Genomic DNA, 9,779 nt, shown 5'->3' with positions numbered 1-9,779 from the left:
TTGTAAAAAATTTAATTGCAAACATTTTTTTCCTCTTCCATTTTCGCCTAAAATCAACTCTTGAAAGGATACATAATTAAATAGGAAGAAAAATATGACATTTTTCGAATTTTTTTAACATATTGTGCCGCCAAAAGTTAAGCCCACGTTTTTTTTTATGCGCATAGAAAAATTTTCATTTCTAGTGGTATATATAAAGCCAAAAAGTCAAAAATCTCCATGGATATACGATTCACCCAAACCAAAACAGATACTGCCTGGTCTATAAGTAAAATAAACAAATTGCTCCGCTAGGGCAGATGAGATACAAGGAACCATACATTCACCATTCAACTCTCGGCATTCAGCATTCGACGGCAGACGCCATTATTAACTAGGTGTTTTAAGTGCTTTATAAACCTTTTATATTACAATTTAAAAACTTGTATTTAATGTAATATATTATAATATTCGCTGATAATTAGTGTGTTTCTAACACAAGTATGATATTTTAAGTGAACTATCACACTTAATTATCAACACTACTGTCAGTATGACATTTCAATAGTTTTAATAAGCTTAATAAAATTAAATGCAGTGTGATGAATCCGATCCAATTATCTCGTTTATATTAGTCGCATCAAAAAATTTCAAGAGAAAAAAATCATTTAAAATTAAATTATCTCTCCAATGATGCTACACTAGCCATCAAAATATGGAGTATAAAAAAGTACAGAGTGAAACAAAGGACGACTACCCCTACATTACCCCCATGCCGTCAAAGCATTTTATTGGTATTCACTTCAAAACATAACTATTTATTAGCACTGACATCAGACATTTAGGAGAAATTTAAATTTTTACTTTTTTTTGTTTCAACTTTAAGGGGATGTAACTCATTAGGGGTGCATTTTGGTATGTAGGTAAATTAGTTCAAACAGTCTATTTTGACCTCTACTTTCTACCCTTTAAGTCTGGCTACATATTTGTTGGCTTAAAAAAGCAGTATTCCTTTTCTAATCAGGTAATCATTTACATACTAAAATTTAATGTTGTGACTTAAATACTCTCTAGTTTTTTTTTTTTAGATACAAATAATTTTGCTAACGGTTGCTCCAATGCCGAAAGCTGGTCCTGGGTTCATTTTGATATTCTTTTTTTTAATTTGTTCAGAGTATAGTAGGCATGGGCGTCAGTTAAATAAAACTGACAAGGGTTAGGGGATTACAAAACAACACAAATAATAGATGCAATATAAATATCTATTATAAATTATTTACGCCAAATGTAAAAAGTATAAATTTTTAATATTAATATAAATAAATTCACCATTAAATCGATTAATGATAAATTGAGTGAAATAGAATTTAGTTTAGAACAAATTACATAAAATAAGTAAATTAAGTTAGTAAAAAATGATGTGATAATTCGTACGTACCTACTCGAGAAACAGTTGTCTTCCAAGTAAAGCTTATAAAATAATACTTGAGTGGCAATCAGTGGCGGCTCGTGACATTGAGAATAGGTGAAGCATATTCATTGATTAACTAAAAAGAAAAAGAAAAAGCGCCACTGGCGAAAATTTTCAAATTTTCAAGGTCAAACGGCTTCAAATGAATCTGGAAATTTTTTGTTGCCAATATTACCGAAAAACCGACCTTCGTGAGAAGGATTTACATTTAGATTTTATAAAAAATAGAAATATTAGTTCGGCTTGTGGACTTCTGCGAACATTAACGCACACCGTACATGTATGTTCAAAAGAAGCTTTGTGGTTACGACAGCCTTGGGTGACTTTCCCAAAATTGTTAAATCCCCCCTTATTCCACACGCCCGACTTTACACCCACAATTAAACACGGCATACAGAAAAATTTTTTTAAATGAACACTTCCACACAGCCACTTATACTCCGAATGCCGTTAATTCCGAAACTTTCGAACGTACACGTTGTCTTTTGACTTCCCCCCTTTTTTCCAAATCGGGAGAATAAGGCACAGGTCTCTCGCAATTTAAAAAATCCTTTTTGTCCTCAATTTTCCATCTGGATTCTGGAAAATGGCGTTTCCAATAAAATACATACTGGATCATACATAGGAAACATTTCTACAATTATTATACAAAACAAATATTAACAAAGTTAATTGCTATAATTGTTATAATCATGCATTGGGCGACGCGTATCGTATAAACTGTTGAAGGCACTGGAACGCAGGCACTTCTGAGTATATAAAACCAATTTAGAGTTGACTTTTTCTCTAATACTATTTAAATTTAAATATTATTGAGTCATTTTTACTCAGACTTAATTATCTAAATATTGAATGCAAAAATAAATCACTCATAAATGACTAATTAGGATATACAATACAGTGTTGAAATTAATACACTTCGCGGAGCCTCCTCTTGTTCTGGCTGAGACCCGCCAGCTGAGCTAAGATCCGCCGCCGCCGACTGAGGCCTGTTTTCCTGGCAATCAGTCACGCTTTTCTGGAGCATCTAACGAGTCCCTATCAACTGTGGCCGAGATTACAGAAGCAATATGTAAGTGGTGCCATCTTTACGGCGCCATTCAAATTACTCGAAAGTAATATGTATACATTTAAACTCACTCAGTAATGAGGACATTTACTCTGATTAAGGTACAAGTGCAGCAAATGTGAGTTTACATGAAGAAATTATTTAAGGAGTACCTATATTTGAGTGAAAGTACTCAGTTTTAGTTTAAATATAATCACAAATGAATAAAATGATCAAAATGCCCAATATTGAGTGAAAATGTAGGTACTCAATAATTTCACTCAACGGATTCACTCCGAACCTTTATTGCTTTCACTCACACCGATTTTTTTACAGTGTACTTTACAAAGTTTATAGGTTAGTATAAATTTCATACTTTTTTAGAATAACAGTCGCACTACTTCTCAGGACACCAGTATATATGACACAGAGTGTCGAACCAGTTTTCGTTGTAACTAAAAACCGTTGTATAACAAACAGTGAATCTGGTATAGTGTTTAATCCTCCCGTTGATGAAGTAACGGAAAGGACTGGGAATACTTGTAAGTAATTTGAAAACTTTTTTTTCCAATTTATTTATCTATTACATAGTGTCATACAAAAATTGGGCTGAACTGTGAACCACACCAGTGTAGTATTTCGATCCGCTGGGTTATAATCAGTAGCCAGAATTCTAGGAACAGTCGTGTTTTGACCCTAACATCAACAAACTCTAGAGGAAAGAGGTTTTCGAAATTTCAGACCGACTTGAGTAATCACTGGAATTCATTATCTCATTGCACCATAAATTTCCGAATTTTATGCAGGAAACGTCGAGGGCAGATAGATCTCTTTAAAATAATAGGTGTTTGCCTTATAAACATAAGTCTGGAACGGCACCGTTTTAGAGATACAGGGTGTTGAAGTTGTTAAAAAAATTCATTTGACTTCGATTTTTTATATCATAATAATCAGTAGAAAATAACTTAAAACGCAGAGGAGTCATTTAGGAGTTAATTATTATGACGATTATGTTATATAGTAAGTAAATTGTATGAAAAATGCAGAATGGCCCGAATTTTATGCAGGAAACTTCGAGGGTAAATAGATCTCTTTAAAATAATATGCGTTTGCCTTATACATAGGTCTAAAACGGCCTCGTTTTGGAGATACAGGGTGTTGAAGTAGTTAAAAAAATTAATTTTTTGTTTATATTTCCGGAATGTATTAACCGATCTCAATAAAATTGGGTACAGATAATGTATGACACTAGGCCTTGCATTCCTTAAAATATGAGCTCTAAAGGTTCAACCAGTTGTGTACAGCTGGACAAGGATTGTCCTCTTTTTATAAAAAAACCTACGCCACTGTATTTTTTACAAGTTATTGTAACAGATTTATATTCTAATGCACTAAATACGTAAAAAAGGTAACTTGAATTTGTTCCCTAAAGTTCACCGTTCTCAAGTTATTTATACCAATACAATCCCCTTGTGGCAGATACTTCTAACCATAATATTACAAGAATATTTATGTTTATGCATAAAAGTAAGTGCAATTTGTAAGCACATCAATAAAATTCTTTATACTCGTCGCTTTCACCTTTTTAGATAAAACTATATTTGGAAAATTACGACGGCGCAATGAAAGGGACAGAAATGAAATTTTAAGAACATTTGGCGATGACCCTCGGCTAAGTACACGAAGAACGTCTCGGCAACTTGGGGTGAGTAAATCGAAAATTTGAAAAGTTCTACATAAGGAAGGTAGAAATCCGTACCATTTACAGCCTGTGCAAAATGTACTTCCGGGAGATTTAGAGACACCTGAATTTTTGTTAGTGGTTGTTTTAAAGTCACAACATAATCCAGAATTCTTACTAGAACTATTTTGGACCGATGAGGCTACATTCACAAGGCGAGAGGTAGTGAATTTTCATAATATTTGGTCACAAGAAAATCTTCATGAAATTCGGATCTTTTCAACACGAATTTTCTGTGAAAGTGTGGCTCGGAATAATTCGGACCCATCTAAATTCCCAGTCATTCCTAAACTTTCTAAAAAACCATCTATTTGAATTATTAGAGGATGTTCCATTAAATATACCACAAAATAGCTGAATACAAATGGATGGTGCTCCTGCGCATTTTAGGAGAATAATACAAGAATGACTTAATGAATATTATATGGGGCGATGGATAGATTGAAGACCAAATGCCAATGTCAACCATAATGGTGCAGAGAATTCAGTGTCTTGGCCAGCCAGATCGCCAGATCGAAACCCCCTGGAGTTCTATCTGAAAAGTAAAGTTTACTCTACTCCAATAGTTACAAGTCCACAACTACTGCAGCGAAGAGAACACAGGTGTACTGAATTAAAAGAAAACCACCACTTGATATTAGTTAGGTAAGTAATTCCATTAATCATTAATAGAAGTTGTCAGAAATGTATGGATGTGGATGGTTCGCATTTTGAACAATTGCTGTAAATACGTAACGTTAATTTCGTTTCTTGTTTAATTGTTGCTGCTTGGTAAATGTATTTTTATTATTATTTTGATTTAAATTGTTCTTATTTGTAAAGATAGTGGATTGCCTCCAGGGGAAACTAAAACACACTAGGAACAACATTACCTCACAGGTGATGTGGAAATAATTTTGTTGATCTGCTTACAAATTGCACTTACTTTTAAGCATAAACATAAATATTCTTGTAATATTATGGTTTGAAGGGGATTGTATTGGTATGAATAACTTGCGAACAGAGAATTTTAGGGAAAAAATTCAAGTTTCCTTTTTTACGTATTCAGTGCATTAGAATATAAATCCGTTAGAATAACTTATAAAAAATACAGTGGCGTAGTTTTTTTTATAAAAAGAGGGCGACGCCTGTCCAGCTGTACACCACTGGTTGAACCTTTAGAGCCCATATTGTAAGGAATGCAAGGCCTACTGTTATACATTATCTGTACCAAATTTTATTGAGATCGGTTAATAGATTCCAGAGATATAAACAAAAAATCATTTTTTTTAACAACTTCGGCACCCTGTATCTCTAAAACGAGGCCGTTCCAGACCTATGTTTATAAGGCAAACAAATACTATTTTAAAAAGATCTATCAGCCCTCAAAGTTTCCTGCATAAAATTCGGACCACCCTGTATACAAATATTACGTTATTTCAGCGTAGGTACAAAGAGAAAAAACCTCTCTCTAGAGTGACATGACATTAGGGTTAAAACACGAACATTAGATTCAGATTTAACGTAGTTACTATATGATACACTGGTCTGGATCACAGCCCAGACCACTTTTTTGTGACGCTGTGTTAATGTAGCGTAAGTTTTAATTAAAAAAAAAACCTGGAATTATATAAAGAATAATTTAAATAAAATCAAAGTTTCCGGGACAATAGAACTCGTTCGTTTTTATTACTACTCCCATTTTACTATGAAGTATGATATAAGAAAAATTTCTTCAATAAAGTAAACGAAAAATTATTTCTTTAAAGTAGCAAATTATGCATACTAGTAAAATAAATAAGAATTATGAGAATTGATGAATATTGTTAATTTTCAGCGTCTCGTTTTTATCCTGACCAACAAAAGGAACACGTATGCAATATTGAATATGATGAGGACTGTAGTCGTGAATACATTTCTGATGACTGGTGTCTTATTCATTCAGTTAATGGAGAAATTAACGACGAAGTTTTTGATCGCAGATGGGAAGGTATTTAATATATTACATGAACTACTGTCGAAAAGTAAATGATTTTTTTCATATATACAGGTGTCCCAAAATGATGGAACAAAATTCAAATTTTTTTTCAGTTGAAATTTAAAAAAAATCGCTGAAACAGGTCAATAGAAATTGTCACATTTTGCAATATTTTCGATTTTTTAAGCCATATTTGACAGACCTACATCATTACCGCCATTTTCTTTAATAGGACTCTCTATATTTTATAGTATAAACAGATAGCCCTTCTAAAGACGAATTCAGCGTTACAAGGTTATACCTACTTTTTTATCATAGTTGTCAAAAAAATGTAAAAAATTGTCTTTTATGTCGTACTGACGACTATTTCAAACAATCATAGTCTCTTCTGAACTTTGAAAAACGAACCTACTCTTTATTAATCTTTTTCTACTTAGTTTAAAGCTTTTTTTCTCAAAAAAAAAAACACATCGATAAACACATAAAATTCACCAGAGTACCTTAGGTATAAAGTAATTTCAAATCATTCTTTGTTAAATTATTTTGAAAAATGGTTGCCCGTTTTAGCGAAAAACAGAGAATTGAAATTTTAATTATGATTGAATGCGGAGATAAAATCCGTAGTCAACAGGAGGTATGTGACTTATTTCACCAAACCAGACCAGAGAATCAGTTGAGCTACAGAAGTATCCAAAAAATTTGAAGAAACTGGAAATATAAAAGATTTAACTGGATCAGGAAGGCGAAGTAAGCGAAAATGACCGTCAAAATGTGATGCTCGCCGTTACTGAAAATCCTCACTCATCCATTAGATCTATCTCAGCCAACTTCAACTTGTCGAAGTCTCAAAGGTGGCATCCTTACAAAGTTAACGTCTTACAAAAACTATGGGCAAATGCACAGACAGAAGTTTACAGTTTTGCGAGGAAATTAGAAATTTATTTGAAAAACAACCCAACTTAAAAAACACTTAACCGGAACCGTGAACACTGAACAAGCAAATTACTAGGTTTTGGAGCCTAGAAAATCCGCATTGGATGCAAGAAAAACATACACAACGACCGGAAAAAGTGAATGTTTGGGCTAGAATAGTAGGAAATCGCATACTGGGACCTTATTTCTTTGAGGACAATTTGATAGGCGACAATTATTTTGATTTTTTGCGTTTTCAGCCGATTCCAGCCCTGGAATAAATTTTTCCTAACCCTAATGAGCACGATATGCCTACTGGTGATGTCTGGTTCCAATAAGATGGTGCCCCTCCACATTTTCGCCTCGATGTAAGAAATTACCTTAAGGGCCCCATATTCTTTAAATAGTGTTTTCCGCAAAGACAAATAATTTCAAACATTTAATAACTGAATAATCTAAAGCTTATCAAATAATAGGAATGTTATGTCATGCCACCTGAGTATTTTCAAAGACGCCGCAGTAAAACGAATAAACAGGTGCAAAAAACGATCAAACCATCAAGGTTTTAGGTACTGAAATCTACGAAAATACTAACTTTTTTATATATAACTCCACATGTAAATATTCTTATAACATTTACTTGCTTAGTCCTACATATAAAATTGTTTACTTTTATTTATAAGTACGTGAAAATAATTCTTAAAATGTGGGGTTAGAATAACAGCAAACGCATGTTTTACAAACGCTTTTTTTTAGTTATTATTTTATTTGGGTAAATTTAAATGGTAACAATGAATAAACAAAACATCAAGGATTTTATTTTTGTGCTTACTTTTGTTCTATACGTTTTACTTTTCAAGATTTCAGTACCTAAAAATACCAGAAATTTCATCATTTCTCGGCCAGGGATATGGCAACCTTAATGAAGTTTTCCCAAATCGATGGATAGGCAGAAGAGGGCCGCTTGAATGGCCGCCACGCTCCTCTGACTTAACCCCACTAGATTTTTATTTGAGGGGTTATCTAAAAAGCAGAGTATTTGTGAACAAACCAGACACTATCGAAGGATTGAAAAATCGTATCAGAGAACATTTGCCGTAATAAAATAAAAAGTAGTAGGCTATGACAAAAAGGTAGGTATAACCTTATATCGCTGAATTCGTTTTTATAGGGACTACCTATCTATTTATACTATAAAATATAGAGCGTCCTGTTAAAAAAAATGTCGGTAATGTTATAAGGTCTGTCAAACATGGCTCAAAAAAATGGAAAATATTGCAGAAAAGTGATAATTTGTATTTACTAATTGACCTGTTTCAACGATTTTTTGAAATCTGAACTGAATCCATTTAAAATCGGAGTACGTCTCTTATTGTTAAACAGATATACAGGGTGTTTCAAGATTAAGTCGACAAACTTTAAGGAGATATTCCTCATAAAAAATAAGAAAAAAATCAAGAATAAATTATTTTCCAGAAACGCTTTATTTTCGAAATATAGGGCGTTACAGATTTTTTTAAAAATTCGAATTTTTTAAATAACCTAAATGAAGAAGGCTATTTAAACTAAATTAGTTATGACACATCTTCTTAAAAGATACCATTTTCCCATAGAAGTAGAAGTCCCTCAAGCAACCAGTGGCGGAGTTATGAGGACTAAGACTCATTAAATTATAAAAAATAATAATACGGCCCTACTGGAAATAAAAAATTATGTTGTTTGTTATTGACAAAAAGTGTACATTCACTTTTTTCCTAACACTTATAGTTTCATGGCAACATTGATTTTTCGGAAGGGTGCTTCTGGATTCTGTCGATAAACTTTGGGAAGACGTTCCTCATAAAACCTAAAAAAATATAGTACCTACCTCTTAAAATTGGTTTTAGTCTCGAGTATGTGTGAGTCAAATAAGCCTTTTTGTCTCCCCTTCCCTTCAGTTTAACCAATAGTATTAAAATTATTTAAGAGATGCTTCGTTTTTGAAATATAGGGTGTTTTTTTAGAAAAAAAAAAAATTATGATGAAGACAACAGAAATATTTAAGTACCTAACATCTAATGTGACCCGTCGTAATGCGACAACGTCACGACCCTTGCAATACTGCTAAATTTTTTCAGGCGGTTTGTAGTCACTCCATTTACTTGTGTTGTGTACTTTTAAATAAAATAAGATGGCAAACAGTACATGAAAATTTATTTGTAAATTGAAACAACCAATTAATATTATACCTAGCCAAAGCGAAAAGTGAATCAAAAATGAAATGATTTAAAAAATATGTTGTTCAAAATGTGCGCCTCCGGACTGTAGACAAGCACGACCTTCTAATTATGGAGGTAGTGGCCGATCGACACTGAATTGGTTAATTCTCGACACGCTTGGACTATTCGCTGTTTTAGATCTTCTAGGGTATCAACTGGCACCTCATAGACTTTTTTTAACAGCACTCCAAACGAAATAATCCATCGGTGTCAAGTCCAGTGAACGTGCGGGCCACGCTGCAGGTCCTCCACGACCAATCCATCTCCTGGGATAATTAATGTTTAACCACCCCCTAGGACCTCTACCAAAATGGGCAGAACAACCATCTAGTTGAAACCAACTGTTAATTCGAGTATTAAGCGGAACATCTAACAGATCTTGAAAACCATTTTCAAGGAACTCGGTAAACATA

At 33.2% G+C, this 9,779-nt stretch overlaps 1 protein-coding gene across 1 annotated transcript in view; it reads left to right on the top strand.

The window, feature by feature from the left end:
• Positions 1–9,779, top strand: part of LOC108914350 (receptor-type tyrosine-protein phosphatase mu-like) — a 121,684-nt gene that overhangs the window by 5,395 nt on the left and 106,510 nt on the right. The window contains exons 2-3 of the mRNA XM_023454122.1: positions 2,883–3,040; positions 6,056–6,208. Of these exons, the coding sequence (XP_023309890.1) occupies positions 2,883–3,040; positions 6,056–6,208 (311 nt within the window). The remainder of the gene's footprint in view (positions 1–2,882; positions 3,041–6,055; positions 6,209–9,779) is intronic.

The sequence above is a fragment of the Anoplophora glabripennis genome, unplaced genomic scaffold, assembly GCF_000390285.2.
Source record: "Anoplophora glabripennis isolate ALB-LARVAE unplaced genomic scaffold, Agla_2.0 scaffold50, whole genome shotgun sequence".
NCBI classification, from domain to species: Eukaryota; Metazoa; Arthropoda; class Insecta; order Coleoptera; family Cerambycidae; genus Anoplophora; species Anoplophora glabripennis.
The sequence above is the reverse complement of the archived record's forward strand: the minus strand, read 5'-3'. Positions and strand labels throughout refer to the sequence as shown.